This window comes from Heterocephalus glaber, unplaced genomic scaffold (assembly GCF_053883595.1).
Source record: "Heterocephalus glaber isolate CG9 unplaced genomic scaffold, H.glaber_assembly_v1.0 deba00001497, whole genome shotgun sequence".
Lineage (NCBI taxonomy): Eukaryota > Metazoa > Chordata > Mammalia > Rodentia > Bathyergidae > Heterocephalus > Heterocephalus glaber.
In genome coordinates this window covers 28,429,026-28,450,021 of record NW_028258320.1, presented here as the reverse complement: position 1 = coordinate 28,450,021, position 20,996 = coordinate 28,429,026, and the positions used below count along the sequence as shown (strand labels likewise).

Below are 20,996 nucleotides of genomic sequence, written 5' to 3'. Positions count from 1 at the left end.
GCCAAGGAGCAGAGTGGCCCCCAGTGCTGAGGAGGAGCCTTCTGGGCTGCCCTACCACCACCCCCAGTGCCAAGGAGGTGAAAGGTGAACCTTCTGGGCCACTATACCACCGCCCTCAGCACAGAGGAGCAGAGCAGCTCCCAGCACCAAGGAGGTAAGTCACATGGGTGCCAGCAGCACCCTGCCCCCCGCCATTGAAATGAGAAGACATGTAACCAAGTCTCAAAATCAGACTTCTAGATCACATAATGCAACCACAAAGGGAAACGAGATGGAACAATCTGATATTCAATCACCTGGACTCCCTGAACTGGCAGTGAAAGAGGATCTGGAAAAAATGAAATCAGAAATAATTCCTCAGATAACAGCAGAGATTGTATGCATAGTGCAAGACATAATTAATAAATCTGGAGAGGACACAGATAAAAAAATAAGAGGAGCTGAGGAACATGATGGAATCCCAACAAAGGAGACAAATGGAATCCATAAAACAGATGCAAACATATTTCCAGGGGATCAGATACTCCACTGAAAGTTTATACAACAGAATGAGCCAATGTGAGGACAGAATTTCAGATATATAAGAGAGTTTTGCAATTAGTGACTAGGAAAAGAAAAATTTCTTTAAAATAGTAAGGGACCATGAGTAATCAATCAAGCAGCTGCTAGATGATGCAAAGAAAAGTAACATAAGACTGATCAGAGTCAATGAAGAAACAGGAGAGAGTGCAGATGATACAAAAAAACTGTTCACAAAAGTGATGGCAAAAAACTTCCCAAGCAGAGGAAGAGAATTTGACATACAGATAAGGGAGGCATATAATAGTTAAGATTCCAGAAACCCAACAGGAGAACAAAATTCTACAAGCAGTTAGAGAAAAGAAGCAAATCACATACAAAGGAAAGCCCACCAGAATCACAGCAGACTTCTCAACACAAATCCAAAAGGTAAGAAGAGTGTGGAGTGACATATTTTAAGCGCAAAGGAAAACAGCCTCCAACCCAGATTAATGTACCCTGCAAAACTATCTTTCAAAACTGAAGGAGAAATAAGATACTTTCATGACACAGAGCACCTTAGGAACTTCATGAATACCAAACTAGAACTCCAAAAAATTTTAGACAACATCCTAGGAAAAGACAATGAGGATCACAACCCCAGGAAGCCAAGCAGAATGAATCCATCAGGCACGACAAGAAATTAAAACAAAGGGGGAGAATCCAACAAAAAGAAAAAGTCATGACAATAATGAGTCAATACATACCAGTTATAACCATCAGTGTTAATGGTCTCAATTCATCAATCAAAGAAACACTGGCAGAATGGTTCAAGAAGCAAGATCTAACAGTATGCTGCATACAAGAAACATACTTAATTCGAAAAGAAACTCATAGACTGAAAGTTAAAGTGTGGAAAACAATACTCCATGCCACAGGAACCCAAAAAAAGCAGGAGTAGCTATCCTCTTTGCAGATCAAGAAGGATTTCAAACCAACACTGATGAAGAGAGACAAAGAAGGACACTACATCCTTGTAAAGGGAAGAATCCAAGAGGAAGAGATGACAATCATAAATATATATGCACCAAACACCAGTGTGCCCAACTATATAAAACAAATACTAACAGACATGAAAAATTATATAAGCACTAATACAATAAGTAGTGGGGGACCTCAATACCCCATTGTCAAAAATAGATCAACTGGACAAAAAACAAGCAATGAAATACTAGAACTCAAACTCTTGAACAAATGAACTTAACAGATGCTTACAGAGTGTTCCACCTCACAAAATCAGAATAAACATTTTTTTCAACTGCACATGGGTTGTTCTCCAAAATACACCACACAGTCGCTCATAGAACATGTTTAAGTGAGTGCAAATGAATTGAAGTTATCCCCTGTATATTATCATCAGACCATAGTGCGATGAAATTGGAGATCAATAGCAAACTGCAGGAATTTCATACATACATGGAAATTGAATAACACACTTCTGAAAAACAAATGGGTCACAGAGGAAATTAAAGAAGAAATCAGACAGTTCCTTTAATTAAATGGCAATGCCAGTACAGTATATTGGAATCTATGGGACACAGTGAAAGCAGTCTTACGAGGGAAATTCATAGCAGTGAATACTCATATTAGGAAAACAGAGTGAGCTCAATTAAACAACCTGATGCTGAACCTCAAGCTTCTAGAAATAGAAGAGCAGGATAAACCAAAAGCTCATACAAGGAAGGAAATTTTAAAGGTCAGAGGAGAAATCAATACAATGGAGACTAAGAGAATGATACAAAAATCAATGAAGCCAAAAGTTGGTCCTTCGAAAGAATCAACAAAATTGACAAACCCTTAGCCAACCTTATCAGGAAAAGGAAAGAAATGACCCAAATCCATGCAATTAGGAATGAAAAGGATGAAATTACAACAGACTCAGCAGAAGTCCAGAGGATCATCAGTACCTACTTCCAGAACCTATATGCTAATAAGATGGAAAACACAGAAGAAATGGACAGATTCCTAGATATGTATGAATTACCAAAGTTGAATGAAGAAGACCTAAAAATTCTAAACAACCCAATATTAATAAATGAAATTGAAAGTGTAATTTAAAACTTACCAACTAAGAAAAGCCTGGGTCCTGATTGCTTCACTGCTGAATTCTACGAGACATTTAGAGAGTAACTACTGCCACTTCTGTTTAAATTTTTCAATGAAATTGAACGGGAAGCAATACTCTCGAAATCATTTATGGAAGCAAGCATCACCTTGATCCCCAAAGCAGAGAAAGACTCAACCGAAAAAGAGAAACATGGGCCAATCTCACTAATGAACATAGATGCAAAAATCCTTACTAAGATACTAGCAAATAGAATGCAGAAGATCATCAAGAAGATCATACACCCTCATCAAGTGGGATTCATCCCAGGGATGCAGGGATGGTTCAACATTCGCAAATCGATAAGTGTAATAACACTGTATCAGTAGAGCCAAGGACAAAAACCATATGATCATGTGAATTGATGCAGAAAAAGCATTTGACAAAATCTAATACGTATTTATGATAATCCTACAAAAAATTGAAATAGACGGTCTCTACCTCAATGTGATAAAAGCCATCTATGAAAAACCAACAGCCAATATCATACTAAATGGTCAGAAACTGAAATCCTTCACACTAAAATCAGGAACAAGACAAAGATGCCCACTGTCACCACTCCTGTTCAATATAGTTTTGGAAATATTTGCCACAGCAATTAGACAAGAGAAAAAAAATAAAAGGAATAAAGATAGGAAATGAAGAAGTCAAATCGCCATTATTTGCAGATAACATGATACTCTATATCAAAGACCCCAAGAACTCCACCAAAAGTCTTCTAGACTTAGTAACCAAATTCAGTAAAGTAGCTGGACACAAGGTCAACACACGAAACTCAATAGCTTTCCTCTACACGAATGACAGACTCACTGAGAGAGAAATAGGGCAAATAATTCCTTTCACAATAGCATCCAAAACCTGAAATATCTAGGAATCAACCTAACAAAAGAAGTCAAAGACCTCTTCTCTGAAAACTATGGCACTCTGAAAAGAGAGATTGAAGATGATATCAGAAAATGGAAAAATGTCCCTTCCTGCTGGGTAGGAAGAATCAACATAGTGAAATGTTACATACTTCCAAAACTGCAATATAGATTCAATGCAATCTTGATTGAAATCCCAGCAGCATACTTCATAGACCTTGAGAAAACAATCCAAAAATTCATTTGGAAGAAAAAGAGACCTAGAATAGCAAAAGCAATTCTAAGCAACAGAGACATGGCAGGGAGTATTGGAACCCCCAACTTGAAACTATACTACAAAGTTCCTGTGATAACAGCATGGTACTGGCAAAGAAACAGACCTGAGGACCAGTGGAACAGATTAGAAGATGCAGAAACAACTCCAGACACACTCAGACACCTCATCTTTGATAAAAGAGCCAAACACCCTCATTGGAGGAAAGATAGCCTCTTTAATAAATGGTGCTGGAAAAATTGGGTTTCAGCTTGTCAAAGATTAAAGCTAGATGTAATCTCTCACCATGCACTAAACTAAAATCAGAATGGATTAAAGATCTAAATATTAAAACAGAAACACTGAACCAGCTGGAACAGAGGTTAGGTAGAACCCTTGAAGACATTGGTGTAGGAAAAGATTTTATGGACAAAACCTCAGTTGCCCGTGAACTAGCCCAAACAATCAACAAGTGGGATCTCGTCTTACTAAAAATGCTTGTGCACAGCAAGAGAAAGCACCAGCAGCGTGAAGAGACAACCCACAATGTGGGAAAAAATTTTCACCAGTGGTCCCTCAGACAAAGGTCTACTGTCTCGAATCTATAAAGAACTTAAAAAAATCAGACCTCCTAAATTTAAAGACCCAATCCAAAAATGGACATTTGAAATGAATAGACATTTCTCACACAAAGAAGTAGACATGGCAAATAAATATATAAAAAACATATAAAAAATGTTGAACATCACTGGTCATTGGAGAGATGCAAATGAAAACAATCCTGAGATTCCACCTCACCCTAGAAAGAATGGCTGCTATCATGAAATCAACCAATAACAAATGCTGGTGGGCCTGTGGGGAAAGAGGAACAGTGGTCCACTGCTGGTGGGAATGTTGACTTGTGTAACCACTGTGGAAATCAGTATAGAGAAACCTCAGAGAACTAGGACTGGAAGTCCCATTTGACCCCGCTATTCCACTGCTGGGGATCTTCCCCAAAGAATTAAAAGAATCATATCACAGTATATGTGAACCCATGTTCATAGCGGCACAGTTTGTAACAGCTAATACTTGTAATCGGCCCAATTGCCCCTCAACTGGAGACTTGATAAAGAAAATGTGTGTGCGTGGTTTTTTTTATAAAATGAAGTACTACTCAGCCAGAAAGGAGAAATTAGAGACATTTAAATGGTTGCATATTGAGGCCATACTCTTAGGTGAAATAAATAGGACACCCATGTGTAAATACCAAGTAGTTTTTCTAGTGTGAAAAACTGAAAGTGTAAATAAGGACTAAAAGGTATAATAGATAATGTGAAATAGGAAGAAAAGGGGCAAAGAGGAAGTGGAAGTGGGAGGGGTAGGGGAAAGGAAAGAAGGTAATGGAATTAATATGAGAAAATGAAAAAATGGAAACAAAGTCTTTGTAAATGTGGAGGGATGGAGGGGTTGAAAGGAGGGCCTGGGAATGGGGAAAAAAATAAAAAGATCATGTAAAGGTGCAGATTTCCAGTGATGAATGTCATCATATTGTATACATAAAATGTACCCATAAAATTAATTTTAAAAAAGATCTCGTAGCTGAGTATGTCTGGAGTTGTTTCTGTATCTTCTAATTTATTCCACTGGTCCTAGGTTCCTTTTGTGGCATGACTTGGGTGTTGTTTTGAAGCATGGACCTCATCTTCATGGTTGAAGCTGGGTCCCCACCACATCTAAATGTGAGCTGTTGAGAAAGAATGGGAATATTGAAAAGTGACATGCCATGGTCTTAGGGCCCACTTCCTTTCACCTCCCAGTAGAGAAAGTGTAGTTAAGTATCCTAATTGCAATAATGAGAAAGAGGAAAGGAGAGGCTGAGATATTTGGAGGAAAAAACCTGATTTTATAAACACTTATCTGCCAAAAACTAGATTATTAGGGAAAAAATATGTTTGGTTAAAGTATTGTCTTTGTGTGGTATACTTAGAAACTTTTTGTATTAGTCTATTAGACCTTCTAGCCACATCACATACTGGGTGGCTTAACCATCAGAAGTTTATTATCTGAAAGTTCTGGCAGGTGAAGTCCAAAGTCAGGATGTCAAGAGAGATAGTTCTACCTGAATCTGTTCCATTTTCTGATGATTTCCTGGTGATTATTGATATTGTTTGGCTTATAGAAGCATCACCCAGGTCTTATCATTCTTCTTCATGTGGTATTCTCCCTGTCTGTGTAACTCTGTTTCCAGATTCCACCCTTTTTATAAGAACACTCATCATATTGGATCAAGGACCACCTAATTTGCTATGGTCTCAAGTTACTAAGTCTGCAATGATCCTGTTTCTAAATAAGGTCACTTTCTGAGGTCCTAGGAGTTAGGACTTTAGGGTATGAATTTTTGAAGCACATAGTTTGACCTATATCACCTTTGAATGAAGGAAATGTAGGAAATGAATTTTAGAAAAACTTGCTAAAACTATAAATGTTATTTATCCACATTTTGATATTCAGTTTTACCTATGGAGTTAACTGCGTAATAATTTGTACCCAATTAGTTTTTTTTATTGTGAGTCATATCTAGATTATATAAAATGAATATGTAATTGACACAAAAGAGGAAAAATTAACCTATAATTTTACAGTTTAGTTTGAAAGAACTGTTTATATCTTTAGTCTTTGCTCATGTATGTTAAAATGCATGTGAGTGTGATTTTTTCACATTCTGTGACTGGTTAATGGGAGAACAGATCAAACTATTTGCATTAGGTACCTCCCCAGTTTTTTTTGTTTCGTGCGTGTGTGTTATAGCTTTACAAAGTTTTTCAATAATTGTACTTCTTATTTTTTGGCTCTTTCTACAGTTAAAAATAGGGAATAGTTACAACTTTATCAGTATTCTTTCTAGTTCTTTGTCTCCTTTTAATGGCAGCTCTGTCTAATTGAAACAAATGGAAATGATCTTTCAGACTTTTGGGAAGGTTTTCGGCAGTTGTTCATGGCTTACTCACTGTCTGTCCTGTTTCCTTTTAATCACTTCTCTTTTTTTTTTTCTCTTGTGAAAATGATTATGACCAGATTTTAGAGGCGAAATGTATTACACTGTATAAGGTGGGGATGGGTACAGTGATTGTATTACAAGTGTGACTCATCAAAGCAGAAGGCTTTAGAGATCTGCAGTCTGATGGCCAAAGAAGACAAAATCCAGTCAGCATTTTAAGTGATGAAAGCCAGGTTTTGGGTTCTATATAGAATTTTCCCTCAAAGTGTATAGCACATGTTTTAAATGAAGAGGTATTTTATACTCAAAATATATTGGATGATTATTTGGAAAGGGACCTATAAACGGTCCCTTGTCACAAAGACTAACAGTCTAACAAATGAGATACTGTTTGGAGGCTTATGTGGTATATTTTTATCATCCTCAAACTCATACTTTTTAGGAAAACATATTGCTTTTGGCATTTTAAGACTGGAAAGTAGAAGGTACTGCTGTCTGGGGAAAATTGCTGTGAGGAAAAGTTGGCTCCCTCTGTACCTTAGACTGAGTATATTGTAAGGTGGTCTTAAATGGGGACAACATGAATCTTTTTATTGGAAGATGGCAAAGGTGATAAAATTAATCTGCTTTTTTCATTGTCCATAATTGTGTATGTATTGAATGGATCCTATTCCTCTGGTGATAGAAGTAAGTTTTGATTTCTTTAAAAGTGAATTAAATTGATTATAGCCCATGAATGTATTTTTTCAGTCTTTGAGTCTTTATGTTTACCCATAAAATAACAAAATAGATTTAAATAGAGTTAGGACATTTTTAAACTTTAATATTAGTATGTGTTTCAATAGGTAATAGGGAGACACCTGCATTTGACCTGTACTGTAATAGTGTATTCTTGGCTTCTATTTTGGCAGTCATTTTATGCAACTGCTTTATGAAAGCTACATTTCTGGTTTTACTCTTCTTTCTGAAATCACGAAAGCAGAAAATGTCATTGAAAAATTTTTTAAAGTGTGGTGGTTGCAACTTAATTGCTAGAATGATTTTTAAAGTGAATGATACTGATCTCAATATCTCATGAAAATTTAGTCATTATTGAAATAATTTCTCTTCTTGAAAAACTCACAGCATTGGATTTTGTAGACAATAAAATTGAATTAATAACAGTAGGTTTTTCAAGAAGGGTCACAATACAGCATTGGATTTTGTAGATAATACAATTGAATTAATAAAAGTAGGTTTTTAAAGAAGAGTCATAAAGCAGGACTCAATTACTGATTTGTAGTGTAAGTGAGCATGAAAAGGCTCATTTGTATTAAAAAGGCATATATATACACGTGTGTGTATGTATATATACATATGTGTATGTGTATATACATATGTGTATGTGTATATGTATATATACATATGTGTGTGTATATATATACATATGTGTGTATGTGTATATATATATATAGAGAGAGAGAGAGTTGGTTTTTTTTTGCGGCACGGGAATCGAACTCAGGACCTTGCACTTTGGAGGCAGGCACAGTGCCACTGAGCTAAATCCCCAGCAAAAGGCTTATAATTTTGTAAAGTATTTTCTCCATATAGCTGAAATGCCTACCTAATTCTTACAATTGTCAGCATTTTCCTTAATTTGGAAGATTTTCCGATTTCAAAGGTTCTTATTTGTGGCTGATAATAAGATTTCAGAGCTACTTGCACATTATAATAAGAACCAAACTTATACTGTAGTAGTAAACTGTAATATGCAAATATAAACATTTTCATGTAGTTCAAAAACAATTTTGAACATAGTGACATTAATTGTTTAATGAAAGATTAAGTTCAATTAGTTTTAATCACAGAAGCTTTGCATTTGCTTAGGTAGTCTTGTGTGTGGCATACACATATGTCTTTTCTTTGTCATGTGACTCAAATTTCTTTATGTCTTAGTCGTGGGACAAATTCAGCATTAGTACGTATGTAGCATATCATTAAAGATTTCTCTGAAGATCAACATATAAAGACATTCACTGTGGCAATATTGTGGTGATTAAAATTAAATTGAAATATCTTATGTGCTCAAAATGTAATATTTGGAACATTGTGTATCCAAATATTGGATTATTATGTGGGCATTAAAATCACATGCTTTGTAAATATTTAATGATAATATTTACAAATATTTAATGACTGAAAATTTATTAACTATATTAATACAAAACTCAGGGCAAAAGGCATATAAATAGCTTGAGTCAAATTTTGTTATATATTTGCCAAAATGTTAAGGCTGGCTATGTTAGTGGTGAAATTTATGGATGATTTTAATTTTTCCTCAGTACTTTCCCTCATTGAAGTGCTGTTACTTTTATAATCAGGATTAACAACTGTTGCTTAATGGAGAAAAGCAGATAATAATAGCTAAAATAGATTAAGGTTGCCCATGGATTCATTAATTGTTTTCAGTTTATAGAAGATGGGCTTTTCTTTGGTTTAAAGAAACCTAAGAAGTTTGACTTTCCATCAAATACAGAAAGTCTTTCTTTATCACTGACAGTAGTTACAAAGACAAAATTAGTATTTGTACATTAGTTTTCGAAAGCATTAATGTTTAGAATATATCACCTTGCTTCATGCATTTGTCCTTGTTTTTGCCATCAGAGGTGTATACAAACTTTGAAGATGGTTTTTACATTTCTGTGCCTTGTTCAGACTGAAGATACTTGGTTCTACTTCTTCCCCTCCTTCTTTCTCCCTCCTCCTTCTCCTTCTCTTCTTCCTAGGTTGAACCCAAGGCCTTTGCACTGAGCTACTTTCCCAGCGCTCTCTTTCTTTAAATTTTTTTTTTAAATTTGAGACAGGATCTCCCCAAGTCACTAAATTGCCCAGAGTGCCCTCAAACTTGTGATCCTCTTGCCTCAACCTCTCAAAATGCTGTGATTACATGTGTGTGCCACCTTGCCTGGCTTACTTGGTTTCTTGTTTATCATATGACTCAGTTCTCATACTCCTTACTATTCCAATAGTTCACTTTCAGTAGCAGGATCAAAGTTGTATTTTAAATAGTGGCAACAATATCTGGGCATAGTAGTTCAAATATGGCCTGACCAGTGCATTTATAGTGAGATTATAATATCTACAATACAGATGTGATCCAGAAGTACTTTAAGATTATATAATCTCTGCTCTCATTGACTTGGTCATAGACTTGAAGAATTGACATTCCTGGACATTTTGCTTCCAACTGAAGAGGGGAGGTTGCTGCCAGTGTCATTGCTAGACACATAACAAAAAGTAGCTATACTTCCTGATTTCAAACTGGCAGGTAAAGGCCTGCTAGACCTAGCTCACATGGTGTCTGTTACTAATCTCTTGATCTGACATTTACATTGGAGACCATTTGGCACTTTGTGCTAGAATAGGAAAGTGTGGAAAGCATTATTTTTGAAGAGTTTACCGGGTTTGAAATTGACTAAATAGTATGAATTCCTTTCTTCACTTTGGGGCATATAGTTTACCTAAGGAAAATGATTCAGCCACAGAATAAGGACCCATAAAGTGATGGAATTGGTGCATAGCCTTTGAGTCTTGCTCAAGTGACAATTACAGAACTTTAAGCTTTGCTGATTTAAAGTGGGTTCACAGAAGAATCAGTACAGTTTAAAGCTGGACATGGTATTGTCTCTTTTAGACAAGGACATTGTGGTTTAAATAGCCTTAGATTTATTATGTTTTTTTCAGGTTAGGAGCTACTTGGTGGGAAATGGGACTTGCATGGTGGTTTTCAGATACTATACCTGATTATAGTAAATAAATGACAAATTTTTTAAAAAATTAATTTTATTGGTTCATTTTAGGTGCACAATATAATGACATTCATCATTGAAAATTTGCACCTTTACATAATCTCTCTTGGTTCTTATTTTTCCCCCTTCCCCTGCTCTCCCTTCAACTCTTCCATCCCTCCCTATTTACAAAGACTTTGTTTCCATTTTTTCATTTTCTCATATTGATTCCATTACCCTCTGACAAATGTTTTCTTTAAGTCAGCAATTATCATACCCTCATTTGTGGCTATGCTTCTGTAGTGAGAGAAGGTCTGCCTAAACTTACAAGTTTTGCAAAGGAAGGGTCTGCATTCTGAATTAGGATTTTTATGGTGTATTACAGGGACTACCAAAAGGCTGGAAGCAAATTAATGCAGTAAAATAAATGGTATGGATTTTGTAGTCTTTTATATCAAATTTAAAGAGTCAGATTTGAGAATCATATTAAGGTTGGCCATTCTGAAATTTGTATGTCTGATACTTTATTGTAAGTACGAGATGTACAGTAATATTTTATTGTGTACCTACAAATTAGTTCTTTTTTCAAGTTTAGGACTTTTCTAAAGAACAGCGGTCATTTGATGTGTTTCAAATGTTTGCATTTTATTTCGATAAAATAGGCTGTTTTCAAATTGTCCTCAGATTCATCCCTCTTACCTTTGTCTCTGAGAAGTACTTTTAAATTGATGTACATTGTAGTCTGTGGAGCTGTGATTACCATTCCTGCCTTCTCATTGTGAGAAAGAAGAGAAGAAGGCTCATTTGTGCATCCCCGCCCCTGCTTCTCGGTCTCCAGCCACAGTGGAGGTGAGCACCTGAGCCAGCAGTGGACCCTCTGTAGACAGTGGTTATGACCTAAGGGCAGCTTCTCAGATGTTTCTCCAGTGAGGGAGGGAACTAAGGCCTTGCCTGTGTGGGAGTGGGGTCAGGATAGGAAAGGCCATGAAGTAGGACAGGGCGAGGCCATGGGAAAGCTGGAGTGATGAGGGGAAAGAAGCGGTGAGTAAGCAGTACAGACTGGTCCACAGTGGGGCCAGAGCAGAGAAGGGGAGGTGGAGCAGAGAAGAGGGAGCAGCAGATATACAGTGAAGGAGACTTCACTGGATCAGCACATCTGGTGCTGCTTCTCAGGTCTGACCAGTAGGTGTCCTTGAAGTCTTCTCTCCTTTTGATGTAATTGGAAGCTCCACAGGGCCTAAATAAGTGCCAGACCAGAGATGCATAAAAGTTACATCTCTCAAGGAGCAGTGCTCTTTAGATAAGACACAAGACATTTCCCCTGAATCTCATTTAAAATATGTAGGTAGCAGCAATACCACTCACTGTGTGTTCTGAAGCATTAGACAGTATTTTACCAGATGAGGAACTCTTGGTGTATAATACATAATATATATAATATAACATGTATATATGTTATACGAGAGTAGTATTTTTATTGAAAAGGTGTTTATTTACTAGTTGCCAACATTATTCAAGGAATAATAGTCATTACTATTAACATCATGGGTGAGAAAAGCAAGTATTGTCCTTTTTTTCAAAAAAGGTTTTGTTACTGGCTTTTCCCTTCATGTCAGGATTTCTTCTTTCTCCTTTGACGTTGGCACTGATGTTATTTTTGCAATATTATATATTTCTTTTTTTGTGGAAAAGTTTGTAACTGGCCAGCATGTAGAGAGGTCAGTACAGCATATAAACATTTTCTGTTTTTCTTAAAAATGGTTAAGGAGAACACTTTGTTACTGTCTGCTTCTCTGAGTAACTTGATCTTTGGATTAAATTATTAAATATCCAGAATGTTACCCCCTCATTTTGTCTGTTTAGCAGTTGTGCTTTGTCCCAAACTGGCTCTTTTGCAGCTTTTTAAAAAAATTTCTTTGGAAGTAAATTCTTTCCTGAAAAGAACTATCATTTTGGCATTTTAAATGGTGGAAAAATAAATTTCTCTTATTTTTTATTAGTGCATATTTGTATTACATAATGATCACATTCCTTGTAGGGAATTAGTACATGTGCATAATACATGTCAATTCTTTTTTTCATCCCTTTCCCTCCCCACTTTCATCCCTCCATCTTTTGAAAAAAAGCCATCTCCCTACTTCCTATTATCTTTTATTTTGCGCTTTGGACTTTGGTCTATTTTGCTCTTTAGACTATTGCAAGAGAAACCATGTGATATTTAAGTTTGTGTGTCTGATTTATTTCACTTAACATTATGGTCTCAAGGTACATCCATTTTCCTACAAGTAAAGTTTATCCTTATTTATGGCAACAATAATACTCTTATGTATAAATACCACATTTTCTTTATCCATTTATTTGTTGATGGATGTATAAAGATGCTTCTAAGATTTAGCTATTATGAATGATGCTGCTATAAACACAGGTATGCATATGTCACTGTAATATGATAAAAGGTATCTGTAGCTGGGTCAGTTGGCCTTTTAATTTTAGTTTTTTGAGGAATCTGCACAGTACTTTCCATAGTTATACTGGTTTACAGTCCCACCAGCAATGTAGAAGGGATTATATTTTTCCTGAAGCCTCACCAACATTTGTTATTATTTGTTTTGTTGATGATAACAATTCTTTTTGGAGTAAGATGGGAGCCCAGTGATGTTTTAATTTGCATATCTCTAATGGTCAGCAATGCTGAACACTTTTTGATGCATTTATTGGCCATTTGTACTTCTTCTGAGAAATGTTTATTCATATCAGTTGCCCATTTTTTGATTGAGTCTTTTATTTTGGGGGTATTTTGAGTACTTTTTAAATTCTAGATGTTAGTCTTCTGTCTGAGGAATAGCTGGCAAAATTATTTTCCATTCTGTAGTTTGTCTCTTCACTCTGTTGGTTGTTTCCTTTGCTGTGCAGAGCTTTTTAATTTGATATGATCCCATTTGTTGATTATTGAAAGTGTTTCTTGTGCCTTTTATTTTGTTCAGAAAGTCCTTGCCTACACCTATGATTTCAAGAGTTTTACCTATTTTATCTTCCAGAAGATTCAGTGTTTTTGTTTTAAGATTTAGCTCTGTGATCCATTTGGATTTTAGTTTAGTACATTGTGAGATGTATGGGTATAGATTCAGTCTTCTGCATGTGGATAGGCAGTTTTCCTAGCACTATTTATTAAAGAGGCTACCTTTCCTCTAGGGTATTTTTGGCCCCTTTATCAAATATCAAGTAGCTGAATGTACTTGGGGTTGTTTCTGCATCCTGTGTTCTGTGTCTGTTTTTATGCCAATACCATGCTGTTTTTATCACTGTAGCTTTGTAGTGTAACTTCAAATCTGGGATTGTGATGCTTCCTACTATGTTCTTATTAGCCAGGATTGCCTTTGCTTTCTGAGTCTCTTCTGGTTCCATACAAAGTTTAACATTTTCTGTAGTTCTGTGAGGAATGCTGTTGGTATTTTGATTGGGTTTTTAAAAAATCTACATGTCAGTTTTGGAAGTATGCTCTCTTGACTATATTGGTTCTGCCTGTCCAGGAACAGTGGATATCTTTCCATTTTCTGATACTGTCTTCAATCTCCCTTTCAGAGCACTGTAGTTTTCACTGTAGAGTTTAACTTCCTTGCTTAATTTCTAAGTAATTAATTTTTTCCAATGGTATTGTGAATCGTGTAAAAATAATTTCATTGCCTTCCTTTTTTCACTTCATTTTCTATTTTTGGTGAAATCAGAATGGTCTAGAAGTGCATGTCTTTATCTCCTTTGAATTGACTACATTTAATACCTCTTTCACCTTAAGTGATCATCCAGTCATTCAGACTTTCTCCTGATTAATGTCAAAGTGATGATAGGTATGGAATTGAGCTGAGGGTGACACCGATTGCTGGTGTAACATAGAGACTTCTGTGTTTCCTCCTTGGATTTCTTTCTTGAGTTCACCATCAATTACTTTTTTGAAAGAAGATGATGAAAAAAAAGCTTCTATTCCCTTTGTCTGTTTACTCTGTAGTTGCTGAGAAATCTTACTCTCCTATGAATAAGAAAACTTTAACCTTGTTTAGTTTGGGGTTGGCTTCTTAAATAGAATGTCTTCCTGTTATTTTTTTCTACAGCATTTATGAAGACAGTGGTCTGAATTCATGTGAAAGTCAGTAGGAGGTGCTGTTTGAGAAACATTGTGGCTTGTTTCCCAGATCCGTAGGTTTGGAGAGCCCTAGCTTTTCTTGGCTTCAACTAGAACATTGAGAGGAAGATATTAGCAAAATTGAGGAAATGGTATTTTCAGTACTTTATGGGAACATGGATATATATTTCTTCTCCTTTGAGTATCACTTCACTTTATTATCCTTTTCATCTGTTAACAATAGACCCATTCCTTCATCATGTGTGAAGCCAGACACTCTCTTGCTCTTTTGCAGTTCCCTTGGAAATACTAAAGAGTAAATTTGACTTTGAAAGTGCTTCAGTCTGAAAGGAAAAGATGCTTTAAGAAGGGTCAGAGTGAATGATTATGTACAGACTTCACAGAAGCACTAAAGAAGCCATTTGTGAAACACCTACTATGCTGTCTATGAGCCAGACACTGCCAGGTACAGGGCTGTAGAGAGAAGATGGGGCCCTGTGGCTCCTATCCTCAGGGAGATCCTGCAGGGGAGAAGAGGCTCCTAAGTGACACCAAGTATGGCAGGAGCATTTATAGAGGAAATGGAAGGAATGAGGGGTTTTTGTTGTTCTGTTTCTTCTTTGAGTAATTAGGGCTTCCCTGAGGAGAAAGTGTTTGAGTAGGATTTTGAGAAATAGGTTAAAAAAAGTATAATTAATGTGTTGGGTAAGATGATAAAGGGCTTTGTGGAAGAGTTTATAAGCACAGAGCAGGGTTTGTGTTAAGATGTCCTCCAGACCTGTGCTCCAGGCTCTGATTTTCTTACTGGAGGCAAAGTGGAAAGGCATTTCTGAAAGAATCAACCAATGAGTGCTTTTGCAGAAAGGCAGAGTGAAGGACAGGGGAGCCTTTTTCTATCAGAAAAAAGATTAAAATTATGTACATATACATGCACATATATGTATGTATCAATAAATATATTTTATATATAAATATGTCATTTGATAGATTCATAAATTCTCTAAGGGAAGAATAGAGAGGGTAATTGGAAGGATTTGAAATGTAGGATAAAGCTAGGAGACCATATTGATCCTGTTTGCCATCTACTTGAACATAAGAAGTAAAAAAGACACCAGGATGACCAAACATTCTGCAATGAAGTTTGCTTTGTCACTTTTGACTTTTCTTTAATACTACAGAGTCAAGAATGTATTACTACTACTTTCCTGATTATAAATGTATTCTCAGGGAGATTAACATTTTACTATATTTTGAAATTTGAGTTTTCAACTATTGTGATATTCATTATATTTTAGACAATGAAATTACCAACTTCAGAATGACAGCTACAAAATAGTTTCCATCATTTAACCAAGTTCTGAACCTTCTATGATCTGCAGCTTTAAAAAAATACATTTTCCAGTTAAATGGTTGAAAATTTTGTCTTTGCAGTTTACTTTTGGCTGTGTTTTATGGAAATGAAAGTAAGACTTCTGAGAAATGAATACAAATGATTCAAATTTCGCAAGTAATAATAATTTGGGACACAATACTTGACACAGAGAGAGAGGTTTATTTTGGCTCATGTAGAAATTTTAGTCCTTGCGTGGTCAGTGGGCTCCAAGGCAGGATGTCATGGTAGACAAGAAGCATAGAGCAAAAAGAGGAGCCAGGGAGAGGGAGATCACCGTCCCAGACCACATCCACAGTGACCCGCCTTTTTTGACCATACTCCATGTCCTAACAGCAAGCCAGTTGTAGGCCCCCATAATCCAATCATATTCCCAAAGTCCCACCTATGACTACATGAAGCTTTTAAGGGACATCTAGATATTAACTCCTAACACTTTTAAAGAATCATTGGTTATTAGTTTAGCATAGTCTGGTATTACTGTTAAACTACTGGTGTAATGATGAACGGGTACAGAGAAGAGAAGTGCAAGAATATTTTCAACCCAGTATCCTATGTAGATAAATATAGCCAATTCTCAATTTTTCAGGGGTGGATTTTCAAGCTGAATTATTAACTGGAATTCATGTTTTCTTCCTCATTTCTTCAGTTCCACCATTAAGTATTGCAACAGAAATAAACTCCAGAGCAGTGTTGTTAGCACTTAGTACAAGTTTGTCTAAGAAACTTTACCAGTACCTCAAATAAAGCTTCTGATTCAATTGTTTTGGAAGTTAAACGTAAGTATAAATACTTTCTAACAAAAGCTCATCAGGCACTTTAATGTATAGCCAAGTTTGGGAACCATTGTGGATAGGTGCAAAGAGAAGTTTCACAGTTGGTGTTTGTCCCTAGTGCTGATAAAAGTGAAAATTATGTAAATAGTTTATTATATATAATTTATTGTAAGATTTAACTTTCTCTTCAGCTTCATCCTCTTAGAAGTGAACGTTCTGTGGTATGATTTCTAAGACTCTATACTGTGAAACAGTAGTTCTTCACTGTGGTAAAAATATCATATGAAAGAAATACTGTGACTAGATTGGTTTGAGAAATGCTGCCACACACAGTTTAAAAAGTTCTTTTCTGCCAAACTGCTCATTGCCTCCAGGGTGCTAGTTATTTACATTTTCTGAATTTAATACAGAGTATATAATATGGGGTACTTCCTAATAGTATTTGATGAAATTATTTTTTCCTTGGTTGGAACTCCATTCTACAGAGTTGAACGGTCTGTATTTTGGAAATTATTTCATGGATGAGATGTGTGTTAGGGCTAGGTGTGATATAGTTATAAATGGAGACTCAAGAAGTTCCTCAGAAAACTTTACCAGAATGCAAATATAAACCTTTTCACAGTCTTTTCTAAAACACAAGGGTTACCATTGCATGTCCTCACTTAGAATTAGTTTGACAGCTCTCCATACCTCCCAGGTAAAGCTAAATGATCACCTGTGGCATCCAGCATTCATAGAAAGTTTGGTCCCTTCCTCCTTATTTAACATTGCTGCCTAGCCCATTCTCCCCTTGTGTCATCAGTGTTATCCATAGCCATGATCATTCTTGACTAATGGCTGTGGATAAAAGTATTTCCCTAACATGAAAGTCCTTTTCTCATTTTAATCCGAATCTCTGATTCTGCCAGTAGTCGTACAGCTCACATTCCACCATTTTGTAGGTATTCTGAACTGGCCAACGCTAGGTCAATGGTTCCCATTTTGTTTTTCTATGTCACATTTCCCTTTTTGTATCAATTTATTTGGATTTTATTAATTTTCTTACATAGTTTTGTCCTTTTAGAATTGATATACTAATAGTCCAGCTAGCTTCTTAACTAGAAATCAAAGAACTTGAATGTCTTGGGACTTAACACATTGTTCTGTGAGTCTGGTTAGGGCTAAGGAATTTTGTAGAATTGTGATACCATTTGACTGAAAGGAACTTTAGAGATTTCCTACTTTAGTGTACAAATGAGGAAAACAAGACCTAGAGAATCTGGACAATTTGCTTAAGTAATGTGACTATCCAGTTGTTGAAGCTGAGGAGGAAACTCAATTCAATTTTGTTTATTCACGGATTTTACTTTAAAAAATCCATGTGTTCTATCAAGAAAAATGAAAAAATCTCATGTTTGTCTTCTTTATTAATGGGAAAACAGTAAATTAGACATTATTATTTAAAACAAATCAGAGCAGTAAGAGAGAATAATGTCTTCTGCCCACTTCTCTGGCACACATAAAAGGTGCTTTGGAGGTTAAAGAGACACCCTGGGAAGTAGGACCTGTGGATGTCCCAGAGGTGATTGCGATATTCGTTCTTCCACACACATCACTGACTTCTCCTCCCTTTTTCCTCTGCCAATTCATGCCATGCTGTCACTTTGACTCAGTCAGTAAGTGGAACAAATACGAGGTGTCAGTGTTTTACAGAATGCTGAAGTAGGAGCCCTGAGCTCTGGCCTTGAGTATTAGAGTCACCAGCTGTAAAATCTTGGGCAAGTCATATGGCAGCTGAGCTTCAGTTCTCTTCAAAAACAAGAATAATAGAACTTGGTATTAAAACCAGTAAAATAATGCACTCAGATGTGTCTTATAAACGGTAAAGCATTGAGCAAAAGTGAGAGGATTTATCAGAGGCAACCCTTGTGTTTCAGTGTCTGTCTTCAGGTGGAGTTTGCAGGGCTGTTACTGGTGCAAGATGAGGCTCCAGGACTCTGCTGGATAAAAGCGCACACAGTTCCATAATACTATTGGCAGCTTGTCTCACAATCTTACAGTTAAGTGGTTGTAATATTTACTTGGAGTTACAGTTTTCTTGATTCTTACACAGGGAAAAGCTTTCATTCGATGGTTTGTGATTTAGATATATTTGTTTGTTGCATTTCAGAGTAAAATTACTTTTTTCCTAGTAGATATTTTTTTTCTTTTCCTTTTTTCCCCCTCCCAGTGTATTAGTGGTGGTAAATTCTCATGTAATGTTATGGTTAATTACTGTTAGAAATATCATTAATCCTTTATTATGCAATGTGAAGTTGTCAGGGATTAATTAGATTAAGGTTGGATGAGGTTCGCCACTAATAAAAAATTATGGGCAAACAATTTTCATGCTGGATGCAAAGGCATTTCCATTTTGCTGTGGCTCAGGGAACACTTTGTGTCTCAGCTGCAAGAATTTGCCGTTTTGGTTTAGATGTTGTCTTCCTTCCGCACACATGCTTTGCTTTCAGCCTGTGGCTGTGCAGCCTTTGCTCTGAGGTGATGAAAATCTTTTGAAGGTAACTCCCCTTTCACAGCCTGTTGGCCCACTAGCATGGGTAGTGGGAGTTGTACATGATTATAGTTGTGAAATCTTTTGTTGGTTATTGAATGGGGAGCACTGTGTTGGACCTCTGTGAGGAAGTGAAATGGTATGCGACTGAGTGGGGATTCTTAGTTGGTGGTTAATGTAGGAACCAGTGGTGTAACTGACAAATCATTACAGGCCTTGTAGGCCAGAGGGGACTGGGTAAGGGCTGTAGCAGTCCCGGGAAACCACTTCAAGAGGACCAGTATGGTGAAGAAGACCTTGTGGAAGTATGTGAGATATTGTGGAGGTGTGTGAACAGGATGATAAAGAGACAAGACCAGCAGATAGGAAGAACCTTGATAGGATATAGGAGAATGAAGAATAGCACAAAAAAACTAAGGATGACTTCAAAGTTATTAGTATGAAAATGACAGATGTACTTAGTAAGATCTAGCAGAGAGCTATTCTGAAGGAAAACAAAAAAGAACATGATTTTAAGTAGTTTGTTGGCCCTTCAGTGAAGGTGGAGTTGTTTACAGGAACTTTCAGTAGAGAGACAGCAAGGCTGGAAGTAGGGACATATTGGGAATTAACTTGCACTCCACAGTGAGGTGCTGATGAGCCAGAATGTTTTGTATTCATCTCTTTACTATTACAGAAAAAAGAAAAAAAAAAAGGAAAATGTGCTTTATGGTAAGTAATTACGGAGTTAAAGAAGGCCATTTGAAAGAATGACCAAAAAATGTCAGATGGGAAATCTAGAGATATGTGTATTCTTTTTGAAATGTGAATCTGAACTGGAAAAATTCAAGTTTAAAGGAAGAAAACCTTATTTATTTGACTTTTCCTTTCTTTGCTCTCTTCCTGTCCCAGACTTCTTCCCTCCAATTCCTCTCCTCTCTTTTTGGTCTGAGTGCCTCTGTGATGTAGATCAGTGTCTCACTGCAAATATGAAACAGCGTGCGGGTCACCCAGAGTTCACAGACTTGAACTCTTGTTTTTTTTTTTTTTTTTTGGTACCTGGGATTGAATTTAGGACCTTGACGCTTGTGAGGCAGGTGCGGTGCCACTGAGCTAAATCCCTGGCCTGAAAATACTCTTATTCTAAAGAGCCCATATATCACATCAGCTACCTCTGCATCTTGTGGCCCAGGAAAATCAGTAAGGATGTCCAGAGCCTTCTGTACCAATAGAAGCATGGCTTCTTGTTGTGAAAACTGCACAGGATGGGGAGAAAGAAAGAGGGAGGCAATCCTCTGCTGCTGTCTTTATCAGCCTTTGGTTGCTGGCTCATCAAAGGAGGATAGAACCATAAGGTCTCTATTGCTCTAAAATCCTCTTTTTACTCTCTTCTTCCCTCTTTCCTTCCAGTTGAGAAATAAAAATTGTACATTTATGGTATACAACATTATATTTTGATATATCTGAACATTTTGTAGAGCAGCTAAATCAAGCTAATTGACATATGTATTCCCTCATATACTTATTTTTTGTGGTAGACACTTCAAATCTACTCTCAACAATTTTCAGTTATGTAATACATTGTTATTAATTATAGTCATTACGATGTTCAGCAGACCTCAACTTATTCCTCCTGTCTAAATGAAATGAAATTCTATTATTTTTGTATACAAAAGTAA

At 36.4% G+C, this 20,996-nt stretch overlaps 1 protein-coding gene across 8 annotated transcripts in view; it reads left to right on the top strand.

The window, feature by feature from the left end:
- The window catches only part of Bicc1 (BicC family RNA binding protein 1), a 320,644-nt gene that overhangs the window by 127,773 nt on the left and 171,875 nt on the right, over positions 1-20,996 (top strand). The window contains exon 1 of one of the 8 annotated variants that reach the window (XM_087184825.1): positions 5,437-5,499. The exons of the other annotated variants lie outside the window; for them this stretch is intronic. Coding sequence (XP_087040951.1) covers positions 5,452-5,499 — 48 coding nt within the window. The 5' untranslated portion in view covers positions 5,437-5,451. Of the gene's footprint in view, positions 1-5,436; positions 5,500-20,996 lie in introns of those variants that run through there. 8 annotated transcript variants of the gene reach the window in all.